General features: G+C 38.1%; 1 protein-coding gene across 19 annotated transcripts; it reads right to left on the bottom strand.

The window, feature by feature from the left end:
- Positions 1 to 250: 250 nt before the first annotated feature.
- LOC148871267 (pentatricopeptide repeat-containing protein At5g57250, mitochondrial-like) lies at positions 251 to 26,584 on the bottom strand. 19 transcript variants are annotated; one of them, XM_088967478.1, is made up of 7 exons: positions 12,388 to 12,726; positions 9,447 to 10,644; positions 5,596 to 5,724; positions 1,748 to 1,869; positions 1,486 to 1,624; positions 1,024 to 1,319; positions 251 to 535 (listed from the first exon to the last, which is right to left on the bottom strand). In XM_088967478.1, exon 2 carries the CDS (start codon positions 10,562 to 10,564, stop codon positions 9,539 to 9,541), a length of 1,026 nt encoding a protein of 341 aa, XP_088823604.1. In that variant the 5' UTR covers positions 10,565 to 10,644; positions 12,388 to 12,726; the 3' UTR covers positions 251 to 535; positions 1,024 to 1,319; positions 1,486 to 1,624; positions 1,748 to 1,869; positions 5,596 to 5,724; positions 9,447 to 9,538. The 19 variants fall into 19 exon arrangements, 18 of the variants coding, with proteins under 18 accessions (XP_088823604.1, XP_088823597.1, XP_088823593.1 ...); XM_088967471.1 differs by having other exon boundaries at positions 12,392 to 12,718; XM_088967467.1 differs by having other exon boundaries at positions 9,447 to 10,694; positions 12,388 to 12,704.
- Between the last annotated feature and the right edge of the window lie 356 nt (positions 26,585 to 26,940).

Here is a 26,940-nt window from a genome sequence, read left to right as displayed (position 1 = left end):
TTCACAATTCCCTCACTAGGTATCTTATCCCTCATGATGTATGCTACAGTCCTTAATTGTTATTCTTCAACAAACCCATGATCACCATAGAATCCTTTTCCACCATTATATTGCTATAATTTAGTGATCCACCCACTCTCAGTCCACGTAATGCCACTAGCAATGCAGCTGTGGAAAGTGTGCTGTTGCATCTTTGTGTGTCTTGCAAGCATCCCCTTAATAAGAAACTGCAGCATCTTGCAATTTAAGATGACAAACTAATTCCTACAACTTAAATATCTAATTTCCCTATATTGGAGCAAACACAAAAGTTCATGTCTTGGCTGACTTAACAATAGATTAACAAATTTTAGCTTGACTGATACATGGAGTTAAATTATTCTACCTGATGAGCATAAATTGTATCATATACAAGTGACCAAAACACTCCAGAAACATATAGTGGAAGGACAACAGTGAGATCCAGATTTCCTCCGACTGCAGCCCATCCTAATAAAGCTGCTCAATTGATGGTTAAACCTAAATATGCTTGAGGCTGCATGCATGAAAAACCACGTCATTAAACATGAAATACTAGTCATCAAAATAGATAGCAGAGAGAGAGAGCAGGGAAAAAATTCATGCACTGGCATATATTCAGTAATGTTATTACCCAATGTGTCACCCTCTAAAGGAGGGGATAGGTGAATGCAAGAAGCAATGATGGTGCCCCCAAAACTCGGATGATGGAAAACATGGAATCTATTAGCTCCAAATAATTACAATTGAAAAAGAAATGTGTGCTCTCAGAAATTGATTTGACCAGATTCTCAAATAACTATAAAAAATTTAGAAATATTTCAAAAGGAATCTCATGCCTACATCACCCATCCTCAACATGACAGTTTTAGCATGATAATCTAATGAAAAAATAGCTAAATCCATATTAAAAAGGGGAAAAAGATATTCAGGAGATGTTGAGAAATGTTAAATTTTCTGATACGTTTAAGAGAATTTTTGTAATTTCAGTTATAGAAGGCATACTTGTAATTTCCTACTTGTATAAGGGTGCACTTATAAATGCCTGTTTCAACTCTAATATGAATAGCTTTGGGTTGAGGAGTTGATAAGATACTCCTTGAAAACCATAGCTTTCTCCTGCTTTCTTCTCATACAGGAACAGCCTACAGAAGCCTACATGATATTAGAGCCAGGGGGTCGAGTCCAAGAAGTTCATAGTTGCTGACCTACACCCAAAATTTCCCATGCAGCTCTAGGCCATTAGATAATGTTCATTCTTGACAATACCAATGGATTCAAATTGAAACAACCTATCAAACCTGCAGATATTTCAAATCATTGTGGACACAATCATTACAGAATACAGAAAGGTTACAAGGACATTAAGATATAGAATAATATGAAGGCAAGGGTGGGCCTTGGCACAACAGTTGGGTTGCTTCATTGCGACCTGGGTTACCAGGGTTTGAATCTTGGAAACATCACCTCTGTGTATCTTCAGGCAAGGCTGCATATATTTGTCCTTCCCCAGACCCGCATTGGTGGGAGCCTCGTGCACTGGTTTGCCCTTTTTTATTATGAAGGCACTTCAACATTAATATAGACATTCAATCAATTTCCCAAGCTGTTCAAATAGAGTGGTTCACATAAAACACGCCCAAGTTAGGCCAAATTAAATAAGTTACTATTATAGCAGCCATTGACATCTAGAAAGCACCTTTTAAAAGAAAATAAAGACAATATTCACCTATAATTGTTTAGCTGAAGGAGAAATTCAAGATACGAAAGCATTTGACACCCAAGAAAGATAAGGCCATGAAATGGTATCAAAAGACCACTTGCAATTGGCTGCGACTTTGTGCGCTCAACCTGCAGGGAAAAATAACTTCTCATATAATCAAGTTTTCATAGTTCATCGGTTTACACAGAGAAAAATGACAGGCATACATGCCTTTCCAAATTAACTTTAAGCTAAAACATCTACCAGCTCAGGGAAATATTTTGTATTAATAAACCAGAATATATATATATATATTAAAACAAGGAAGTCTAGGAATTTTCTCCTTTTTTTGAATTTTTTATTCCATGTCATTTTTTAAACAACCAATGAGATGCTCTCCTTCCCCATAAAAATTACCTAAAATCTCTCTCTCACACCGACACGTTCCCAACAATCTCTTCTCCTAAAATTACTCCTAAACACACTTTCACCCAAGTCATCTCCAATTCCTATTTATCTCCTAACTTATCCCTAATTCCTATTTATCCTCTTCCCCACTATTTATCTATATCTATCTAAAGTAAGTTTAAATTAAAAATAAAAATAAAAACTATTTAAATACTCTAACAAAATTATATTATTAATAATTTTATATTTATATTTTTACAAAATTCATCACAAAATTATGTACTAGTAATATAATTTATGATTTTCCGGATTATTCAAATAACAGAAATTTAACAATAAAAAATTATTTAAATATTTCAATAACTAAACATCTTAAATAATAAAATAATAAAAATATCTAAATAATTATATACAAAACATTTAATATTCTGTAATAACTTTAAAATAAATTAAATTCAAATAATGAAAATTTTTAAATATTTTATATATTATTTGAATATTTATATAAATAAATACTTTAAATAACGAAATAATCAACATAACTATATTTTAAATAGTTAAAATAACAAAATTATGTAATATATTTAAAAAGTTTCTTAAAAATAAAAAATAATCATAACATAATAGTCAAATTAATAGTAATAATTTAATAGTATACAAAATAAAAAATCAAATTATGTAATAATAGTATAAATTATAATTTTATGGATTATTAAATTCAATAAATAATTAAAATTATAAATTTAAAAATTATTAATTAACTAAATAATATCATAAAAACCAATTTCACTTATATCGATTAATAATTCTAGAAAAATAACTTAAAAAAAACAATATTTATTAATAATGATTTTAAAATCTTAATCTATATTTATTATATATTTATATGTACTAAAATTAAATTTTATTGTATTTTCAGAAATTATTTATAGTTTTTGTGATAAATATATTTTCAATAAATATGTATAAATCTATTTTTGTTTTGTTATTTAATAGAAAATTTTAATAATTATTGTAGAATAAATTACTGTTATTTAACTTTTTGAATTTAATTTATTGTACTTATTGTATTTATTGAATTTTTATAATTTATTGATTGATATTTATTAGAGATTAAACTATTATTTGAGATTATAATATTTATTAACTAATTTAATATATTTTTTGGTATTTATTGTATTTTTGTAACTATTGTATTTATTGTATTTTCATTATCAATATATTTTCAATAATTGTGTATTTTTGCTATAAATTTTCAATAATTATTGGAGATTAAACTACTGTTATTTATTGGAGATTAGATTATTAATTTAGCTAAAATTAGGAATGTTCACAGGCTTGTTTAGTTCAGTTGTAGGCTATTTGGCCAACCAAACTACTGTTATTTATTGGAGATAAGACCATTTATTCTAACTGCATTCTCTATTAACATTACATCATCGTTTTATGCATAGAGTTGCCCATGAATACTCTTAAATTTCATGTAATCTTACATGATAGAATTCCTTCATTTCATTTTTCTGGATAGTGGTTTTCATTAGAAATTGAATTCTCCATCATCAACTCTCTCAGTTTCAGCAACATTTAATCATTGTATTGTTATTCATTCATTCTATTCAGCTGGCTCGATTTGATTGGAATCAATAAGATAATTCATTGCTTGCTAAGTGCTCAACAGGTCAGTCTCTTCCTCACTCAATTCATGTTCTCCTAGGACTGCTCATTATCATACTTGCTAGGTTTTAATGTTTCTTATCATTTCTTAGTGTCAATACTTCTCTAGTTGTCCATTTGACCATTTTAAATTAGATTTTAGCTTGTTTCATGTCTGTATTCTTAATCATCCTCATGTTAGTCACCTAATCGCAATGATGTGGTTCTTTTCCTTTGCAACATACCATTTCTTCAGTTTATTAGTTAATTTAGCTTTTTTCCTGATTCAGTTTGATTGCTTAGGAATTTTGTCATTCGCTTTGTTAATTTAGCACTTTCCTTATGATTAGCTCATTGGTTTAGTAAAACCTCTTACTCATTCTGTTAATGCAGTTTGTTAATTTTGTCCCTTACTTGGATTTCATTTGTCAATTTGTTTATCTTAATTGCTAGTTTCTATTTCTTAGTCAATCTCACATCTAGTTATCCTTCTTTTAGTGTATATAAATTTTAATAAAAATTTGAAGTCCAAAAGTTATAAATTTTTTCTTGAAATATTGGTTAAGTAGAGGTTGGTTAAACAGGGTGAGTTTGGGTGCCAAGCACCTTCCGACACCATACCTTGTTCCCCAAACCCCCATATGGAATCTCTGTATACACTGGGCAATTGAGTCAGCTATGAAGCATAATCAAAACAAAACCAGGTTTTCCAAGGTTCCTTTTTTTAAAACTCAGGTGGCGACTACATAAAAGAACCAAGCTGGTTCAACCCCTCCGGGTGACGACCCCACGGGCCCATTTACATTTGGCCCATGTTGGCCCATTGATATTTTCAATAACCAGCCTATGAAGGCTTTTGCTCTTGAAGAAGCAGCAGGACATCAAAATCAACTTCTTGCCACATACCTCATCGCAACAAGCTTGGAGGTTTGGAGACATCATCAAATAGCAGCAATTTTGTCAAACATATGCAGAATCATCCCTGATCCACATGTGTTTGAGGGGGCGTGTAAGGGATTATTGTAACAGATAATTGAGTGTAAGGCTCTTATCATGTGTTTGCTCTTCAAGACGTGTAAGGCTCTTATCCTCAATAGTCAATACCCAGCACCAAAAAGGGAAGCAGGACTGCCTTTAACTTGTCAAGCATATCCTAATAAACTATCATAACCCCATCTGGTTAAACTGTCACCCACAGAATACAACCAGGAAAGTCTATCTATCCTTATCATGTGTTTCTTCAAAATGTGTAAGTCTCTTATCCTCAATACCCAACACCAAAACAGGAAGGGGGACTACCTTTAATGTGTCAAACAGATCCTAAATTCCTAATAAATTATCATAACCCCGTCTGGTTAAACTGTCACCTACAGGAATGGCTGATCTAGAAACCAAAATGGAACAAGAGCTAAATCTGAATGTCAAAGATCTGGCATCTATACTCTGATATCATAATCTTCAGGAGCCCCCCATACTGGTTCCCCTCATTGACCCCATTGAGGATAACGAAAGATGATAATATATTAGAAAAAATGAGATTTAAAAAAAACAACATACTGAATCTATAGTATTATCTGTAGTCATAAATTTATACATGAAAACAAAATAGCAAAATATGGCTGTACATAATGCTTTGTCAGTTCAACACCCAAAACATAAGATCGCATGGTTCCCTTAACCAGTAATCATACTTCACTGAAGCTCAGAAGGTGAATATAGAACATGCACAAACCATAAATGTATTTCCTCAGTAAAATGGGGAAAGATCAAAATTTAATTTTTAACCAGGGACCAAACATCAGTTAAATAAATACCTTGGAGCATGACCCAGAATATCATTCACTGTACATGCAGCACTTCTAAAAATCAATGCCCCACAAGCAAATGGTTACAACATCTTAATATCAGGAAGGGTACCAGGGGATGCGGCCAAGGTAATTGACCTGGAATGACAAACAAGGAGTTAGATGAATAGTTTTAGAATAAAAAATTCCACAGGAAGAAATAATAAAGCTGTTTCTACATAAAGTGATTACTAATTACTACTCAAAACTTCATATGTAAGACTATTCAAGTCAATGTGGGATGGCCTCATATGTTACAAAATTTTGCTTTAAACAATGATCCAATCAGAGGATCAGACGATGTTCTTAAACTTCTTACTAGCAATATCTATTAGATATGAATTTTCTAACATTCGACTCCTTGCCAATGAATGATTTAATCATACACTTGGAAGATAACCTAGAAAATCAAGGGAATGATTGTATAATTGGTTTACAAGGTGATATTTCTATTTATTCATCAAAAGAACAGTCCCTTTTGAAGCCAATATGGATTTTCCTTGATACCTAACACAATGCATGAAAGGATCCTTGACCAACCATAGGATGGTCAAGGATATATATCTACCTCAAATTGCTACCGACCTTCTCTTCCCCTTAAAAAGAAGGGAAATCCACTTAAAGGTGGAAAAAAAAGGAAAATATTCTGAAGATCCTTCACCTTTTATATGGATCAGCTAACTGAAGATTTGTGCTTAATGGTTCTTTCCTTTCTTTCAAACCAATAGAAATGGTGATTGTGATATTCAGAAGTAATACCTCAACCCCTGTCCCTTACCACCTTAAAATTCCTTAAATTGGAGAAAACATTCAGAAGGAGTAATTACTCTACTCCCTGTACCTTCCCTTCTTTCCAAACAATCCAAACATATAATGATGATTTTTTACTTCAAACCAATTTCCATGATGTGGTATTTATGTGCATCTACAAGTTCCTTGTTTTTAACAGCAAGGGACATTTGTTTTAGTATTCGAGAAAAATATATAAATCATTTACAAATTGTGCCCATGTGATACAAGCTGCTATACCAATCACTAAACACCCCAAACAAGAAAGCAGAAGTGTGGCATATAGAAACACAGAGAAGTATGAAGAGTCTACATTGAAAACCTTATCAAATATTACCACCAAGAGAACACCATGCTAAACAATACATGAATGTCATTGTCAGAGAATTAAAATTACAGAATTAAAAAAATTAGTGGATATGGAGCCAATCTACAGAAACAGAACAGATACAATTTACAGAGGACAATAATAGTGCATATGGATAACCTGTAACAATAGCATAGGCTACTTGTAGGGGAAGAACCTATAAATGAGTATTATCGCTTAATATCCCATACACCATATAACCCAATTAGATGATCCTAATGATCCAATTATCTTATTACTTCTTGTTAGATGTGTTAATACTTGTAGGTGGCAGGGAAGATTTGATATTTTATCTTATATTACTTAAGGAGGGTTACTTTGGTTATTGGACATAATTTTAACATCATAAATGGAGGAGGTTGGCAGATGGGTGAGATTGAATTTTTCTCCCCATCGTTTCTCTCTTCTATTCTGTTCATCTTCTCTTTCACTTAACTTCTCATCTCTCCCTATTTCATTATTATATGATTGGTTTTAGGTTACTTTCATGGTATTAGTGCACTGTTAGTTACCTGAGATTAATCCTATTTCTTTATTTATTTCTACGCAAGCGAAAGTGCTGCAAGACAATCGAAGAGGTAAAAAGAGGAAATAAGACCCATCTACATGCTTTGGTGGATTTGTGGTGGAGCTTACATTATTAGCTACTAAGTCCCTCTATTCGGCTGTTCAAAGAGGACTAGTAGGTTCCTGTTTTGAGTGGGTTATACAGGTGAGCTTTTGTGTGGCGCTCAGCCGCTCATAAGTCTAAATAATTTTAGTGTTTTTTTGGCTTAGTTAAGGAGATTGACAATGAGCTAGGGAGGTTCTAGTTTGGTTCATAAACATTGGTAAGGACCCAATCAAACCCATCCTGATTGTTTTTCAGTTTTACCGAGACAGAAATCTTCCCATTAGCTCTTCACAACAAGTGAACAGGTCTTCTTTCCAGGCTGTTATTATTCCTCCTAATGCACCCCATGCTGGTGCAAAACTCCACTAGCAGCTTCTTTCTCCCCAAAAGCTCATAATCCACTTTCTATCAACCTCCTGCACTTTAGATTACTGAATCAAAAATCATGTCTGGATTTACTTTCTTCAACAACACTCTAATCAGTCTTCTTTTTGTAAAACTTCCTAGACCCCTGACACTATGGTAGGGTGATGTGGCGAGCAGCAAGGCCAACTATCCCGTGGACAGTTCGGGAAGAGAGAAACAACAGGATTTTCCAAGGCAAAGAAAAATCAGTTCCTGAACTTATAGAAGGGATCACCATCAAGGCCATACTTTGGCTGAAAACTCTAGACTTGTTCAAGGATGTCTCTATAGATGACTTGACTACAGGTTGGAGTATAATAGCAGGGTCTTCTATTTCATCCTCAACCACAAAAGCAGTTTGGTCCCCTCCTTTGCAGTGTAATGTGAAACTAAACTTTGATGGCAGCTCTGTTGGGATTGGGAACCCTGGCCCCTCTGGAATTGGGGGTGTATTTAGAGATGTGGGAGGAAGAATCCCGGCTATGTATTCCGGGCCAATAGGATTGGGGGACTCACTCAGAGCAGAAGTAATGTCCCTCCTCGAAGGGCTCAGGTTGGCTAAGCAATCGGGCTTTCAACAGCTAGAAAGGAGGGAGACTCAAAGTTAGTAGTAGGATGGTTGCAAACAAATAGTTTGGGAACATGGTCCCTTAGACAACCTATAAGGGAATTACTGAGCCTCACAAGGGAGTTGGGTGCACGTATTATTTGGACTAAGAGGCCATCCGTCAGCAAATGCTTTAGCTCACATTCTAACAAAGCAAGGAGTGAATCAGGAGTCTTTGTTTTGGGTTGTGTTGTAATTTGATTTTATGATCAGGGTTCATCTTATATTTCTGTAGGCAGTGGCGGAGCCAGAAAATTTATTTTAGGGAGCCATGTTAAACAAAAAAAATGAGATAGGGAATATAAGAAGTAGGTTTTGAAGAAAAAAAAGACTGAGAAGGTTGGATCTACTACAGATTTTTTAAAGAAAACATAAACATTTCTTTTATTTTGGGAGTTGGAGGAACGCTAGAGAGTTATCTTTTATATTTTGGTTCAAATTTTGGACAGGCCAAGGACCAACTTTATTACATTTTTTACCATGCCTCCACTTAGTAAACATATAACTAATGATTTTAGTAAAAAGTTTGGGGGCCCAAGGACCCCCCACCAATATACTTGGCCCCACCCCTGTTTGTAGGAGACAGTTGTATTTCTGCTTTTAAGCTAATCAAAGTTATATTTTCCTATCCAAAAAAAAGAAAGGTAAAAGGTTGAAGTAAAACGAACATATTCACTATATGGAAAGACAGGCTAAACGATTGAAAGTAAATATGCTAAAGATACTACTGATCATAAGGCTATTAAATAAAATAATTATGAAATTGTTCTTGAGAAACAAAATAATTGTGAAATCATGTTCATAAAAACCAATACCAAAATAAAATGAGAAGCTCTACAATTTTCCTATTTTTCTTTTTTAATGATTAGAGGAAAAAAGTGACAGCATAAGGAGATTGACGACAAGAAAGTAGTTTTTCTATTATTGGTAAAAGAAATGTCCACACTAAAAGAACAATCAGCAGTCAATAGCTGTATTTATATGAAACATGTAAAATCCTATAATTAATTTCAGAGTCATCCAATGGTAATAGTCATTACCTCTTTGATGGTCAACATCCCGGCAGAGAGCACCACTAAGATGAACATCAATCAAGTCAATCTTGAAGCTGAAAATGATGAGTAGAATGATTTCAGAAGGGCAGAATATCATGCAGGTGCTTATTTGCGCTCCCTATTCTGCCAGCTTTTAACAACCCTCCAACCAAAGCACTATAAGTGAATGAGTTTGGATGTAACCCCTTTTGTTCAATTATCTCAATCAGATCACAAGCTTCTCGAATTCTATCCTGGCGACAAAGTGCATGCAGCATTATGTTGTAAGTGACCAAATCCGGGTCACAACCTTCCCTTTCCATCTTATTCAGCAGGGCCCGAGCCTCTTTGATCTTCCCATAATCAGAAAGAAACTTGACCAGTATAGTGTATGTAACAACATTAGGCTTACATCCCTCCCTCTGCATTTCATCCATAACATGAAAAGCTTCTTTCCATGCTCCTTCTCTACTGAAACCATGAACCAAGGCTGTGTATGTACAAACATTATGACCAATACCCCTCTTTTTCAGAGAACAAAACAAAGCTGAAGCAACACAAGTCTGACCAGATTTGCACAAAGCCCAGATAATTGAGTTGTAACTGTGGTGCATGCTGGGTAGAAAACACTTATCAGAAAGTAAAGAGAGCAGAAAACATGCCTCATGCACTTTTCCTGACCTAATGAAGCTATTAACCAATAAATTTGAAGTGGGTTCTGTCGGAAAATAATCCAAATCCAACATCAACTCTAATGCATCAAGAGAATTTACTAAATCTCCCAATTCCAGAGATCTTTTTAACAATTTTGACAAAAAACTAAAAGAAGGAACAAATCCATTTCTGCACATCTCCTTCGTGAAATAAAATGCTCCTTCCAAGCTACCCAAAGAAAGTGATCCATTCAGGAGAGTATTGAAAGTCAGGGCATTGGGAGATGGCCCAAGTATTCTCATCCTACCATGGACTTCAACTAAATCTTCTATTGATAGATTACCCGATTTCAGATTATAGTACAAAAATGCATTATAGTCATACACAGTAGGTTTCTCGGATACCCTCTTCATGTCGTTCAAGGTGTCCCAAGCTTCTTGGGCCAAACCATAAGTGGCATAGTCCTTCATTTTACGCTGCAAGGCGGTGAATGTATTCGGGTTTTGAGATGGACTGTTACTGCTTTCTTCTTGAAATTCTTGAGCTTCAACTATACGTGATACAGAAACTTTTAGAAATTGATTACAAAACCACGTTTTTCTGCAAATTTTATTCAATAAATACTGGAAACAGGTTACAAAAGAAGGCATGACACAAAGAAACCCCTACACTCTAGCTATTTGATTTAGCTGCTCCTCTAAATAACTCCAAGTTCTATTCAGCAAAACCTTAATCAATGAAAAGGAAAAGTGAAAGCAGACAAACAAAACACCAAACTCATTCTAGTAATGCTTAATTCTCTTTAAAAACCTCATCTGCATGGTTTTAACAGAAACCCTGGAAATCCTCACCATTGAAGGTTTCTGGTTTTGCAGCGGCAGAGAACTAGGGGTGGCAAATGGGTGGGTTGGGTTGGGTTGGGTTGGGTGTGGGCTGAGTACCAACCCACCCATACTGACCCACTCACCCATTTCCCACCCATGTTAGTGGGTCAGAATGGGTCACAACCCACTTTGACCCAATGACCCTGACCCACCCTAACCCACCCATTCAACCCTCTAGCTCAATTTAGACCCATTTTTCTCTATGCTTTGCATAAAAACATAACATTATATATTTCAATTAAAAGACAAAACATAACATTATATATTTCAATTAAAAGACATAAAAATTCAAAATTTTCAAATAAAAAATAAAAAAACATTAAAACACAAAAAATGGTGAAAATATACATTTTCTGTAAGATATAAAAAATTGCAGAAAATTCAGAAAAACTTAGGAAATAATAAAAAAATTAAATAGAACTACAAAAGAGAAATTGTGAAAAACATAGAAAATTGCACAAAACATAGGAAAATTGCAAGAAGTTTCAGGAAAATTCAGAAAAAGTGCAAAAATTACAAAAATAAAGAAAAATAGAAATTGCATAAAAACAAGAAAAAAAATATAGAGATTGTAGAAAATACATTAAATGATAAAAAATCAGAAAACACATAAAATTATAAAAAAAAAACATATATTTCAGCCAAAAGTAAGAAATTGCATAAAATACATAAAAATGGTAAAAAATAAAGAAAATTATATATTTCAGATGTTGCCGAAAAATACAGAAAATGATAAAAATTTAATATATATAACCCAAAAAGTAAAAATCATAGAAAATACATTGAATGATAAAAAATGCATAATACACATCAAATGATAAACAATTCCAAATTTTCAACCAAAAATAAGAAAATGGAAAATTCTGGAGAAAATGCTTAAATGAAGAAATTAATAGAACATTGTAGAAAATTATAGAAAATGAAAATTGTAAAAATTTACAAAAAATTACAGAAATTTTTGCAAAAAAAAAAAAAATAAAGTAGAAAATGCAAAACTGGGAAGTTGCTTTTTGAACGTGTAAGGTAAAAACCCATTGTTGTAAGACAATGTAGAAAATTTTGGAGCTTGAATTGTTTATCTCCCACATAAATTTGTAGTTCATTACCAATATATAAAAATACCAAATTACAGCCTAGTTGATCCTATGACTCATAGGATGTCTCATGGTGTTGGCTCCACCATTAAACTGGGGAACGTCAACATTTACATAGAAATCCAAGGAATTTTATTCAAAAGATAAGATATAATTAACTTGTAAGATAACTAGATAACTAGATAGCAATCCAAATCTCATCATTCATATCATGGTTCTTGTCATTAATTTCATTCAGAGAAGTGAAACTTGGGAGAAGATGAAGAGGAGTCGTTTTGTTTTAAAAGTAGTGGAGGAAGTGATCCTATTACTCACTCACTCTCGTTAGAACCAAGAGCAGCGGCTAGAGATTGGATATCTGCAACTTGATTAACTATGTGATGGGGTTTCTCCGGCGATGGCCGCTGTAAACTTGATTTACATCTTGAAGATCTACAACAGAAACGCCCATTGCGAATATAAATGCATGGTCGGAGAGTCGGAGACAGCATCTCTGCTTACCGGAGAAGGGCTGGAGACAGAGAGACGGAGGCATAGGAGTGGAGACAGAGAGGGTGGAGGCGGAGAGAGTGAGGGAGAGGGTTATGTTCGGTTTTCTCATTTTCAAACCCTAAGGCCTAAACAAGAAAGAAGTGTAGTAACCCATGCTCACCCATGACCCACCCTGACCCAACCCTTTTTCACTTGACCCTAATGGCTCATTTTGACCATCTTGACCCATTACTCAAATGGGTAGGTTTAAAGACCGCTAGCTTTAAAAATCTTATTTCATCTAAATTTTAAGATTTTTTGTTTTTTTTTTTTTTTATAGCAAAAGATGAGCTACATAAACATGGGGCAGTTCTTCCCTTTACATACGCATCACAAATAAAAAGAAAACTAAATTCACTATTACACTCTTGGTTGTTAAGAGCTTTACGAGCTAATCAGTCTGTCACATAATTTGCTTCCTGTTACATATGCTTGAATTTGATATTTACGAGCTAATCAGTCTGTCAATCAGGTTTTCTGGCGAAAGTCTACCATTGAAACAATCCATTACTAACTTAGAGTCACCTTATGACAATTTTTTGACCTATGTAATTAATAGCCATATTAATGGCCTTCCAAGTTGTCCCAAGCTACTCACTCTTTGTAGTTAAACCCTACGATTTCAATGTGCTTACTACACTTCTCCCCTACATATTTTAGGTGTTTTATATTTGACTCTCTACTACTAGAGAATTCAAAGTTCCCACCTTGATCCTAGGGTTGATCATCATCTCCGCCCAATCCAGCATTATCCGGCCTGGGCAGATGACTTTTTTTCAAGGCCAGGCTAGCTCAGACTCTCATCAAGCTCATAACTAATCTGTGTTGCACCCAACTCAAGCAAAAGAAAAATTTTGAGCCCGCTTAACCTACCCTCGGTCTAGAGGTTTTTTAAAGCCCGACCTATATATATATATATGGGAAAATCTATGATGCTAGAAAGACAATGGTAGTGGAAGAATAATATTTGCTTTTATGATTTTAAATAATATACATCTTAATGATACCAAAGATAGTAAAAAGTGTGATTGGGCAATTTTCAAAGTGTCTTGGTCGAGGGTCCTACCTACAAGCACCAAAAGATATCAAAAGCCACAAGGTGTGATCTTAGGGGCATAGAATGTAATGGTTAAGTTAGCGAGGGTGATTAGGAAGTCAAGATTCAGTGGTTCAATCATTGGAATCAAACAAATTTATTTATGACATCATCATATAAAATTTAAATAATAATAATATGTGGCGCATCCGACAAGAATTGCACTTTAATTGTGAATGAGTCACCACCTACCCATCCGACAAGGCCAAATGGGTTGAAAACATTGATATGTGGCGCATTCAATAATGAGAAAAAACAAAGTACTTAGAATGAAATTTTCTAATACAAACGTAGAACACTTCTTCAAATACCTGTCTTATTATTTAATGTTGAATATTGGCAATAAAAAGAGTTGAGTGGAAAAAACAGGATTAATGCAACCTTTTATTATGGTAAGAGAGCTCTTTATTCAAAAAGAAAGAAAGGGCCCAAAATCCCAAAAGGGACAAACTTAAGGAGGAAAAAGACAAAACAGCCGTATCCAAAGATGGCCAAAATCAAAATTAACAAGTAGGGTGAGTTGCAGAGTGGGCCTAACTATTCAACTTGTATGGAGAAGGGGCGTTGTATTCTACAACCCAGGTATTAAGGTTAAATTCGACTTAGATATTGAATTTAATAATATTTTAAATTTTGTGTAAATTGCTAATGACAAAACTAAGCCCTTTGCTATATATTGCACAATCTGAACTCTTTATTTCCATCCAAGAGGGGAAAATAATTCTTATACCTCTTGTCCTGAAGCCAATCATTGAGCGACCACTTCTCTACAGACTCGTAAACATGAAGCTGTCGTAATGCCACTTTAACTTGTTTGTTTCACAAGAAAGGAAAACCCGGTGGGGACGGCTCTTGTAATATACCGAGAGATTGAGAGATAGAGAAAGCGTTTCTAAAGCTTTAAACGTCGGTGCTCAGCCATTGTTCTATCTATCTCCACATTTGAATCTTGAAGCTCCTTTCCGAGTTTAAACCTTCAAACGTGAACAATAAACGTCCGTAGTAAGGAAATAATTTTCTTTTAAGTTACAAAAATAACATAAAACAAAAAGGAATACCAGTATATCACGATTAGACCTCTTCATGGGTCGGGTTTTTGCTCTTCATTAATGGAAATATGTTAGGCCCGAGTCCAGCCCGACCAATAGGCCTACAACTTGGGCCCACACCCGGGCCTGATAAAAAGCCCGAAGCCCAACCTAATAAAAGAAATTAGAATTTTTTCCTATTCAATAATCAATATAAATTAGAATTTATTTATATTAAATTCAAAATTTATTTACATTAAAAAATAATATAAAGAAGGGAAAAAATGTGGAGAAGAAGGTTCGGCTAGAAAAATAAGGAAAAGAGGTGAAAAAAAAAGGGGTATTCGACTAGGGTTTTTAGGTTTAATTATAGGTCGGGTCAGGCCGGCTATTTTGGTAAATCCCAAGCCCGACTCGAATTTATTGCAAACTGGGCTTTTTGGCCCAAGGTTAAACCCGCGGGCCCATATACCTGTTCAAATCCGTCTAGGAGCTAGGCCAGCCCGTCGGGCCACCCGGCCCATGAATAGGTCTAATCACGGCTATGAAAGTCGAGTTGAAAGTGTTCGTTGGGGTGGGAAAATCTCCCGAAACGTGAGTGAAGTACTTGCTTAATTAAGTAGAATTAAAAAAAAAATTAAAAAATTTATAAAATTAGCAAAGAGGAGTTTTGGAACAAAATTTGAAAAGGAGGAAGATGACACGTAAACTGAATCGTTTTATATACATATAATATTTTATATTAAATGATAATATACAAATAAATTTATTTTATATATTATATAACCTTAAAGGCAAGCTTAAAGTACTAAGCATAGGCCCGGCCATAAAATTTGTGGTTCTAATGAAGGTACAAGCTTAAACACCAAAAACTATGTCCAAGTGAGAAAATTTTCAAATGGCTAAAATGCTTACTCTTATTTTGAGCATAGTTTATATGCTACAAAATACCCTTACTTCTTTTGAGCACAATTTTTGTTTGTTGATAGATCTCAGTTTTCTTGTAATGTCAATGATTTAAACCCTTGGGTAAAATAGGTCATTATTCCATTACTTCTAATCAATAATATATAAGGTTTAGGGAACAATCAAGTATTGAATTATAAAAAGGAGAGTATAGTGGTTTAACCTTATGATGACATTATATATATATAATTATTTTACAATTATTTATATTTGTTAAGTGAATGCTAAACAATACAAATACATAATTATTTTAAATTTTAATTTTTAAATAATTAATAATTATTTATATTTTATATATTATTAATAATTTTTTTCAATACAAATAAAAACACTAAATAATTCCAGCTAGGATGGTTCATCAAACTAATAAAACCAACCAACCCAACCTACATATTGTTAGAAAGCATATTAGCATTATGTATTAGGTGTTGAATTTAATAATATTTTGAATTTTATGTAAACTTTTGTGATGGTGCGCAATCCGATCGGTCCTATCTGTCAACGACCTTGCCTCTGACAGTAGAAACAGGTGCCTGAAACGGAGGTGAGGAATCTCCGGGGAGGAACCCGGTGAGATTGCTCTGAAGCTCAAGTTAGTATTCTCTCAAAGGCAAGATAAAACCAGATGGTGCAAATTTCACATACCTTGTTCTTAGGGGGTAGAGAGCCTTTTATAACCACTTCACGCACTCAATCCTAAGCTTTTGTCAGGTCGGGTATGATTACCCTTGCGCTCTTGCCAGTTCAGGTGTCATCACCTTTGCTGGGGCAGAACCGCCACTGCTCTCTTTGTCGGAGCTGTCTCTATAACCGGAGATGGCAGTGGCAGGTGGTAGTGGCAGGTGGCCGTTGAAGTGCGGCTGTCAAGCGTCAGATCCCAAGTCAGTTAGATGCGCCACCCCTGGATATGGACTCCTTCGGTGTCTGGTACAGTTGTTCAGTTCGGCGTCCTGGAGGCGAAGTGCTGGAGTGGTGTGCGAGGTGAAGTCTTGAGTTTGGATAGAGGTGTGGCCCGATACGCCATGAGGCAGACCAGTTCGGGTTGTTGCCCTTTGTGTTCATAAGGCTCGGGGCCTAAGGGAGAGCTCGGGCTCCTTACGGGGAGTTTGGGCTCCTTGTAGGGAGTTCGGACTGCTGGTTCCTCCTTTCAGAGCTTGCGCCTTAGGCGTGCTGTTGTGCCGAGCTATTGCTTTTGCCACATGTTGAGTGGTTACGAGGTCGGGCCAAATCTTCCTTCATCAATTACCCCCCACTCTTCACGCTAAGGGACTTGCTCTGGTGCAGGGAGTTCGCGAGGTGGCGGGTGGATTTGTCCCGTACTTTCGAACTAGTTTTAACTGATAGCGCGAAGTGCGCGTTCGTCAAGATCTTTCCGGGTTTCTCAAGCACCAAAAAGACGAGAAACGCACGAATCTGTCTATAAATGCTGACAGACGTGACAGCCCACGCTTATTTCAAAATTCAAAAAGCGCGCCGCTGGGATTTATATATATATATATTTAAAAAAAATGCGCTGCTGCCGCTTTTAATGCGAGGAGACGTGCACTGGCACTCTTTTCAGTTTCAAGAGACGTGCGGCCAATCACGTCTCGATTTCAAGAGACGTGCGGTCAGCGTGACTTCGGGCCGTTGGATTTGCTTTGATCAGAACTGTTGATTCTCGGTTATTGTGGGCATAAATAGTGGAGGGCCCCAGTCGCTATCATTATCCTACGTTTTGCTTCTTGACCTCGCATCCAAGTTTCAGCTCGCGTTCACGTTCTCGTTCTCGTTGTCTGTTTGCTTTTTTTTCGGATGAGTACTTTCATAGAATCTGTCTTCTCCTTCCGATGTCTAGCTCGGATAGCTCAGACAGTTCTTCAAGGGGGTCAGATGCAGGGTCTACAAACTGAGTAGCATCCCTCGACAGTCCTAGTGAACCTGAGGTAGAACTCGAGGAAGAGTTTGAACCCATAGGCTGAGTCACCTCGGGTAGTTTGGCATCCTCCTCTTGTCGGGGTCAGATGTTAGACAAGTTTGGGCCCTCGACCATGACGTCTGAGGGGTTTCACTCCCTTATTACTCAGTTCAACTTGCCTAGGGAGTACACCTACTTCATACCCTCGGGCAGTTTCCCTTGGGAACACGGTCCTGATGAGATAGTGATATTCCGGGAGCAGCTCGCTGCGGGGTTGCGCCTGCCTTTCCATCCCCTCATCGTCGAGGTTATGAACCACTTCGGCGTTACCATTGACTAGCTTAACCTGAACTCTATTCATAACTTGGTGGGGACAATCTCCCTATTTTGCGAACAGGTCTTGCCTTTAGACATGAAGATCTTCTCTTCCATTTTAATGTTTAAGAAGCAAGTGGGTCCCCTTCCTGGACGTAGGCGGGCGTATTACCTATCTCCTCGCCCGGGTTTTAAGCTATTACACGAACTTCCCAACAAGGTCCCGGTGTGGAAACGAGACTACTTTGGGGTACGAAGTGCATTGGGGTAACCGTTCCAAACCAAGTGGGGGATGGCTGCCCTTGACACCGGTGTTACGCTTGATAAGGAGACGGCGAAGGGCCTCCGGCAATGGGCACGGCTTGGGCTAAAATGCCACCATTATCTGACGGAGGCCAAGCTCATTGAGGCTGGTCTGGGTTCGGGTAGGTTCCTTACTCAGAGGTTTGTCTTTTGTTTTTCTTTGTTCTTTCATTTTCCTGATACCGAGCTCTTCTTGCATGATGGACTCAAAGAAGACTCGTGGTGGGAACCTGTTCCACGTCATGAAGAGGAGGAAGCGAGTCGCTAAACGAACTCGTGCCGAGCTGTCCCGAGATGCAGAGCCCGAGGTACCAAACTACCCATCAGTGGATCCACCTAGGGAGCCTGAGATGGCCCCTCCAGTACATGAAGCGGCAGGGGCCCCTTATGCCGAGACTACCTACATGGCGGCTCCCGCTTACTCTGAGTCTACTTATACACGAGCTGGGCCCTCAGGCTCGGGAGCCCAAGGCGAGTTCAGAAGCGTGTTGTCACCGAACCACGCTCTCCAGAAGAGTAGGGAGGCCATTTATCCTGAGGAGATCGTGGCATGGACCGAGCTTCCTTTGAACCAGGTAGCTTGTCGTGCTGCCACTCATGCCATGGTGGTAAGTCAGCGATTTCTTGTCAGGCTCTTTGCTCTTATCTTTCTTGCTATTGTTCTTTTGATCATTCATTCTTTCCTTTTGGTAGACAAATTCTTCTATCCATGCTTTGGCGGCCCAAGTGGAAAGGAGCTCGAGGCAGGCGCGATTTTCCGAAGAGGCCTTCCGTGCTATCGAGGCGGCTTCCCGAGCTGCTGAGACAGCTTCTCGCGTTGCACAGGCTAGGCAGGCGAGGTCTCAGAGAGATGCCGAGGCCATGGGAGTTGTGGTGAAGCACATGGCGGACCTTAAGCTGGATTTGAAGCATTAGGTTGAATACCTTCAAGAGGATATTAGGGAGAGGACGCAGATCTTTTCTCAAGGCATTGAGGATGCCAAGAAGAAGGCCGTCGATATATACATCGCCTCGTCGCGCTTTGATGACCTGATGGTGGGCTCGTACAGAAGGGGCTTTAAACTAAGCCGGTGGATGATCCGAAATACGTACCCCGAGCTCGATATTAGTGCCATAACCAATTCGCGCATTACTCAAGAGATGGCCGACGCCGCTGACGGTGAGCCGAAATCTAAGGATGAGGCAGGACTTTCCGGTATCGTTGAAGTGCCTTCTGATGGTGAAGAAGTACCTCCGGGCCTGTGAGATCGCTTCTATTTGTTTTTGTTTTTTTTTTAAATGTACACAAAGTATTTTGCAAATGGAATGATTTTCTTTTGATTAAGTGTTGGTCACTCTTTCCTCCGAAGTGGCCGTATTGCCGAACTGACCATATGCCGATGCCCCTATTAGTTCATTGTTGGCACTTTGCCCGAGCTTTTAGTTTGCATTTTTTGCCTTTGCTTGCCCATGCTAAGGTCCTTGTTAGTTCGGCATCCTAGCCCTTTGGCCCTAGTAGTGACTTAGTCCACTTCACTTGGTGATCTATAGGTAGTATCGTCTCAAGTTAACGATGTTCCAAGCTCGGGGTACTTGTTTTCCCTCTAAAGTTTCGAGCTCGTATGCCCTTCCGAGTGCTCTCTTTTACTTGGTAGGGCCCTTCCCAATTCGGTCCAAGTTTGCCCATGCCGGGCTCGGGTGCCATGATCTTACAGAGGACTAGGTCGCCGACGTGGAAGTTCCGCTTCTTTACTCTGGCATTGTAGTATCGAGCTACTCTTTGCTGGTAGGCTACGGTCCGGATGTGCGCGAGGTCTCTTACCTCATCCAGTAGGTCGAGGTTGGTACGTAACTCGTCTCCATTTGTCTGATTGTCATATGCTTCAATTCGTAGTGTAGGTATTTCAATCTCCGCTGGGATTATCGCTTCAGTGCCGTATGTGAGGTTAAAGGGGGTTTCTCCTGTGGTAGTTTTTTCCGTGGTTTGGTGAGCCCATAGAACACTTGGTAGCTCGTCCGCCCACAACCTTTTAGCTCGGTCCAGTATCGCTTTCAGTCCACGGAGGATAGCTCTGTTCATTACTTCTGTCTGACCGTTTGCCTGCGGGTGTGCAACCGATGTGAAGTTCTGCCGGATTCTCATATCTTGGCACCATTATTGAAACTGGATATCCTCGAACTGCTTGCCATTGTTAGAAATCAGTACCCGAGGTAACCTGAAGCAACATACTATGTTCTTCCAAAAGAAGTTCTGTATGTTTCGGGCTGTAACTGTTGCTAGAGGTTCAACTTCTATCCACTTTGTGAAGTAATCTATTGCCACCACTAGGAACTTCCTCCCACCTATTGCTAGCGGGATTGGCCCCAGGAGGTCGAAGCCCCATTGCGCAAAGGGCCATGGACTGGTGAGGTACTTGCGGTCGGTGACAGGCTGATGGTGGATATTGGCATGCTTCTGACACTTGTCACATTTTCTGAGTGTCACAGAGTACGAGCCCGGCTTCAGCAGGTCACAAGCAACGCAGGTAGGAGAGCGTGTACGACCGCCAGTACAGCCATTCATCTATTATGACGTATTTGGCTGCCTGGCGTTGCACCCTCCTGGCTACATTGCAGTCCGCAGGGAGGGTTCCATCTAGCAAGAAGCTCGCGAGTGGGTCAATCCAGCTCAGCTCTGCTTCAAGGACGAGAGTGACATCCTCTGCCCCACCGAGAATGCTATGCTGAGGTAAGTCCTCTATGTATACGGTTCTCATGGTGTTGTGACTCGTGCTGGCTAACCGGGACAGGGCATCGGCCTCAATGTTCTCTGGCCTCGGGATTTGCCTGATGAAGTGTGACTGGAAGTTTAGTAGAGCCTCCTTTACTTTTGCCAAGTATTTGATCATAGTGAGCTCGCGTGCTTTGTATTCGCCCGTAACTTGGTTGACCACAAGCTGGGAATCGCTGCAGATAATTATATGTTTTGCTCTTACCTTTTGGGCTAGGTTCAGCCCGACTATCAATGCCTCATACTCCGCCTCGTTGTTGAATGCCGCGAACTCAAAGCGTAGTGCGTATTCCAATTTTGTGCCACTGAGCCGCGCAACACTATTCCAGCCCCGCTACCTTGCTGGTTCGAGGAGCCATCTATGTGAAGGATCCAGGGCTCTTCATCCTAGTTCGCATTTGGCCTAACTAGGAGAGATGCCACATTGGCTGCTACTTCACGGGGTTCAGACTCTATTGGCTTGGGAGCTCCGGACTCACCCGAACTGGGGATCTCGGGCTCAACTGACTTAGGGACTTCGAGGCTAAACGTGCACTCGGCGATGAAATCTGATAAGGCTTGAGCCTTAATAGCAGTTCGTGGTTTATACTGGAGGTCGTACTTGCTGAGCTCGATGACCCACTTCGTCAGCCGACCAAAAACCTCGGGCTTGAGTAAGACTTGCCTCAGAGGTTTGTCAATCAAGACGATGACAGTATGAGCCTGGAAATATGAGCGGAGTTTCCGAGCTGCAATTACTAGTGCGTATGCTAGCTTTTCTATTTGCGGGTATCTCGTCTCTGCTCCCTACAGAATTTTACTAACATAATAGATGGGTCGTTGGACCCGATCTACTTCTTTTATTAGTACCGAACTGACCACCTCGTCGCTTGCCGGGAGGTACAATTCTAAGACCTCACCCTCCTCGGGTTTGGTTAAGGTCGGTACACTAGTGAGGTAGCGTTTTACCTCGTCGAATGCGAGCTGGTAGTCTCGGGTCCATTCGAACCCTTTGCCTTTGATTGCTTTAAAGAAAGGCAGACAACGGTCTGCTGATTTGGACATGAAGAGGCTCAGAGCGTTTATGCGGCCGTTTAACCTCTGAACCTCTTTCACTTTTCAGGGTGGTCTCATATCTAGGATGGCCTTTATCTTGTCCGGGTTGGCCTTAATACCGCATCGGTTGACAGTGTATCCTAGGAACTTACCCGAGGTGACACCGAAGACACGCATGTTTGGGTTCAGTTTCATGCTAAATTGACGCAGAATTTGGAAGACAGAATCTAAGTCTGGTATTAATTCCTATGAAAACTGTCTTGACGACCATGTTGTCTATATAACATTCTATTTTCGTGCCAATTAAGGACCAAAACAGCTTGTTCACAAGTCTTTGGAAGGTTGCCCCAACATTATTTAGTCCGAAGAGCATGACCTTGTAGCAGTACGTAGGTATTTCGTAGTGTAGGTATTTCGTCTGATTATTTAGGTCGAGGTTGGTATGTAACTCGTCTCCGTTTGTCTGATTGTCATATGCTTCAATTCGTAGTGTAGGTATTTCGATTTCTGATGGTACCACAATATGAACAAGTGTTCCATCTAAAGCACCAACAATACGCTTTGGCAACAAAAGAAAATAACTAGTTTTGATCTCAACCCCTACACCAATCATAATTATGAAACTTATTTGATATTGTTAATTATTTACTTTGAATACTTGTCGGAGTCATTTATGGTGCCCTGGGATGTTTGGGTTTGGGTCAAATGTAGTTGGATGTATCATTTCTCGTGCAAATTCCATCATAGTAGATAGCATTTTATGAAAGTATGTATGCACTGTTTGGGTGGAATGCTGGAATCTTCTCTTTAGAATAGAGAACCTTTCATTATGGCTTAAACACAGCAGAAGCATAGTCATCTTTTACTCCACTGATATGTATCGGCTATCATGCAACTATCCACAATTACGAAAATGGCCACAGCCCCGTACATATGCTTTAACCAGCATCCTCGTCACCTCGATGGTTTGCTGGTTGTTTCCATTTAATAGCTTATGTGTATAAAGACAACCAGGTAGTGCAGATTCACAATCTGGCATCCTTGGAATATGCTTCCATAATCTAAAACCAAATCTATAAGCATGTTGAAGAGAAATATCAAAATATCATTTTCATCCAATAAACTCATCAAGTTTGTGTAAATATACTCAAAATATAAAACAAAAAACAAAACCCAAAAAGTTTAATGCAAGTATATCATCCCAAACTGTTTAACAGACAAAAAAAAAAAAAAAAGAGTTCCATCTAATCAACTAAAACATCAAGTCCAAGTATGATTAAAATCGACAGACAAGTCCTATAATATGTTCATCCTCTTAGCATAAAATGATATCCACCGTTTAAATCGCCTCCTCATTGGGTGTGTCATAAGATTCACACCAATGGATCCATTCCCTTCTTGCTTTTAGGCTTTCCACAAAGATGACCGAAGCCTCTATATATAAAGGAGTATTAGGTGTCTAGCCAAAATCATGAAGCTTCTAAATACATTGTTCTACAAATGGTCCTCCATCCTCAACAATCATAATATCAAGAAGCTTCTCCATCTTAGCATTAAGCTCACTAGTGAACTTTTTTTGCCTTTTAAAGTGGTGTTCACTTTGACCTGTAGACTCCTTAAAAGGTTGTTGTGTTTGAGGCTGGGACCTTGCGGGAGGTGTGATTGGCGTATCATCAATGTCAATAGGATCACCATCTGGTGTCTCACTATCAAAATCAGTACCTAGTGAAGCATTTGATGAACCCGTAGAGGCCAATGGTCTTGACCTATTTGCAATTGGAGTCCAACCAAATTCTCCAATTGAACAGACCCCATTGAACAATATTGTACACTCATCGGCAAATTGGAGTCCTGCATACCTAAAAACCTTTGCATTTGGCTAGGCTCGTTATCATACAAACAAACAACCTATCCTATTAGATCCTACCCACATATACATTACCTATCAACAACAAAAATTCAAGGAAACCTTCAAGAACTCTTCCCAATACTCATTTGACCAGTCCACTGTACCAGTAGACGGGTTGTATCCATTTCGAGTCCTATTGATGAGGATCACCCATAATTGATATTTTCTCTTTAAATAATCGAAGCCATTTTTAAGTTGCTTCCATGAAAAATTCTTATGGAGCTTTTCCATTATCTTTTTTTCTGAATTCGTGCCCATGATTCTTTCTTAAGTGACCCACCTTGTCTCCTATGAGTGGACACCTCATCAATGCAGAAGTCCACAATAGTTTTTGTAGGGCCGGGTCCTTCCAAAGTGGCTCTATCAAAGTTATCTCCGGTAGCCATTCCTAACCCCTATAAATGATAATGTAGGACCTATGTCAAAAGTAGAAAACCCAATCTCAAAGCATAAAGAGTTAAAACTAAAAGAAACTTCTTGAAGTTAAAGAAGAGAAATAAGAGAATATACTCATATTTATATCAACAAAATAAACATATACATATCAGCAAAATAAACCTTTGGGGGGTGTAAATTCAGTATCTCTAGTTATCTCTCTAAGTTTGGGAATCTTCTTTCACCTATTGAGGTGACTAAAGGCAACAACAATGGCAGGCTAAGCACAGAACTAGACTTTTTGAGTCGGCAAGTTTGAAATCAATGCGATATGGGTTTGTTTCTGTTCCAATTGTTAATGAGGTTCTCTGGCCTGCTCTGTCAATCTCAATGTATAAAAGCAGGATGTTAGCCAAGTTCAATACATAAAGACAAGCAGAGTCCACTGTAGGTATGTACAACAATGGAAATGGGTCAGCTGTAGTTCAGTCCAGATCAAGGCCGACTGAATTTGGAGATCAGTCAGGGCTAGTAATCTCCTTATTCTTGAAAGAAAGAAACAATCACTAAATTTGTATTCATGATTCATCTGGAGCCACAGCTGGGGGAGGGGGGTTGCACCATTTTGTGAGGGGTTGTCACAGGCTCTTGGGGCATGGGCGTCCCATGACCATGAGCTATACAGAAAACGACCTTTCATTTGGTTTTGACAAACATATATCTATGGATAAGGAATTATCTTTGTTCCTAGGCCATATACGTAAAGCAGTGCTTTTCCTATCATGGCTCTTGTTCTCTAGGAAAGAGAGGACGTTGGGGCGATTCAGGTTTCAGATTTATGAGCAAAAGCCTTGTCTACTATCTTACAATACATAAAGATGTTAAAAGTTTCTATAGGATAGGTTTGGATTTCTATGAACGTGCACACAGACACAGTGCACCTACTCTATGCAACTCATTGACACCTATTCCTCAAAATACCTTGCCGACTCAGAATTCGAGTCAACTCAGCAAAGCAGGGACCTAGGATCCATGTTGCAATTATATATGGTGGCGCTAGCTGTTTAAAACTATGCTTACGTGAAAATATATTACAGCGAAGAATCTCTCTCTCTCCAAAATGAGATAGGAGGAGCCAAAACAAAATAATTTTGTTGAGTTCATATAAAACTAAAAGTTTGGGACTTGAATTAAGATCCAAAATCCCACTGAATCAGAACCGAACTCATCTCAATCCAACCTGAGCATGGCAGGACTACAAAAGCCCAAATGCAAAATACAAGTGTAAGAATGAGTAACTTGGTCTTCTAAAACTGCTAATTACTTGCTTAATCATCTCAAAATACCCTATAAAATAATAATTTTGTGCAATATGGAATGACTACTAAAGCAGCAATTTAGTTTTAAACTACATTTTGAAAGAAATTTTAGATTTAAAATGAAGCAACAACTTGGTCTTCTCAAGTTAAGGTGAGCTCTAAATTTTGGTCCGTGAGGAGATCAAGTTGTTACAAATTCGGCTAAACTAGCCTTCCAATTATCCAACAGAAACAAGAACACCAATGGTTGGAGCAATCGGTGATTGAAGAACTTCAGTATGGTGTCAAATTGTCAATCTCTTTGACAGAAGTAAAATAACATATATCAATAGAAACTGTAATTTAATAGCTCACAGTCTCATATAATATCAGGAAAGGCTAGCAGAGAATGGACATCAGGAAATGTAACCTAAAGGAATGTTTTCTTGAGTTTTACCAAAAAAAAAAAATTAATAAATAAAACAAAAACAAGTTGATTGTAAAGCACTAAACCTATCTTCCATATTCTTCTGAAACCTAAGTCCTAGCCCTACCCACAAGTTATTTTCGTTGATGCAGCAATGCAAGGCACAGTGGTCAGTTCTTGAGCCTATCCTCAAGTTCTCAAAGGGTTAGTTCTTCCCCCAACATACATTACCTTAACATTATTATGGTTTATGATAAATCTTACAGAGAATCTGGGTAAACCAAATCAAACGAAAATCATTCCTATTAATCCATATACCACAAAGAAAAAGAATCCGAATGGTTGAATAGCATAAATCATTCATGTCTATCCAACAAGCATGGCAATAAAAAAAAGAAAAAAAACTGAAGATAGCAAGGGTTTTAATAATAGAGTGAGGGAGCTTCTTCAGATTCGGTTCGAAGAGAAGGTTCTTCAGTTCGAAGCAAGAAACATACCTTTGAGAGAGTAGATTCGGTTCAAAGAGAAATGGCGGTGGAGCTTGCTTGTAGAGAGGGTTGGCCGTGAGCTTCTTCTTGGTTCGAAAATGAGGGTGAATGACCTAATTTTTTGGGTTTTATTTGAAGGACAAAATGTTGTCATTTATAATTTTTATGAGGATAATATTGTCATTTACTCATGTCTGAATAGCGTCTGAGTGCGTTATGAGGATAATATTGTCATTTACTCATGTCTGAATAGCGTCTGAGTGCGTTATGAGGATAATATTGTCATTTCGGATCTAATATTAAGAGGCACATACAAATGGCTGTGGTGTTTGAAAAGCAACTATTTCAGACTTTAGACGTCTGAATAGTGCAATCAAACGCCACCTAAGGTTGCGTTTGGAAATGGTGTAAAATCTGGTTCTATGTAATTTTACACTTTGGTTCAGTTTTA

The sequence above is a fragment of the Nelumbo lutea genome, chromosome 2, assembly GCF_056320005.1.
Source record: "Nelumbo lutea isolate HS-2025 chromosome 2, American lotus-T2T, whole genome shotgun sequence".
NCBI lineage: Eukaryota > Viridiplantae > Streptophyta > Magnoliopsida > Proteales > Nelumbonaceae > Nelumbo > Nelumbo lutea.
The sequence above is the reverse complement of the archived record's forward strand: the minus strand, read 5'-3'. Positions and strand labels throughout refer to the sequence as shown.

What these genes read in the sequence shown, in the direction of transcription:
- LOC148871267 (XM_088967462.1), bottom strand. Translation starts at nt 12,563, where the DNA reads ATGCTGTCTCCGACTCTCCGACCATGCATTTATATTCGCAATGGGCGT. An exon ending in CTTGGTTCTAACGAGAGTGA is followed by an intron (nt 10,695 to 12,387) that starts GTGAGTAATAGG and finishes TAAAATTTGCAG; the next exon opens with AAAAACGTGGTTTTGTAATC.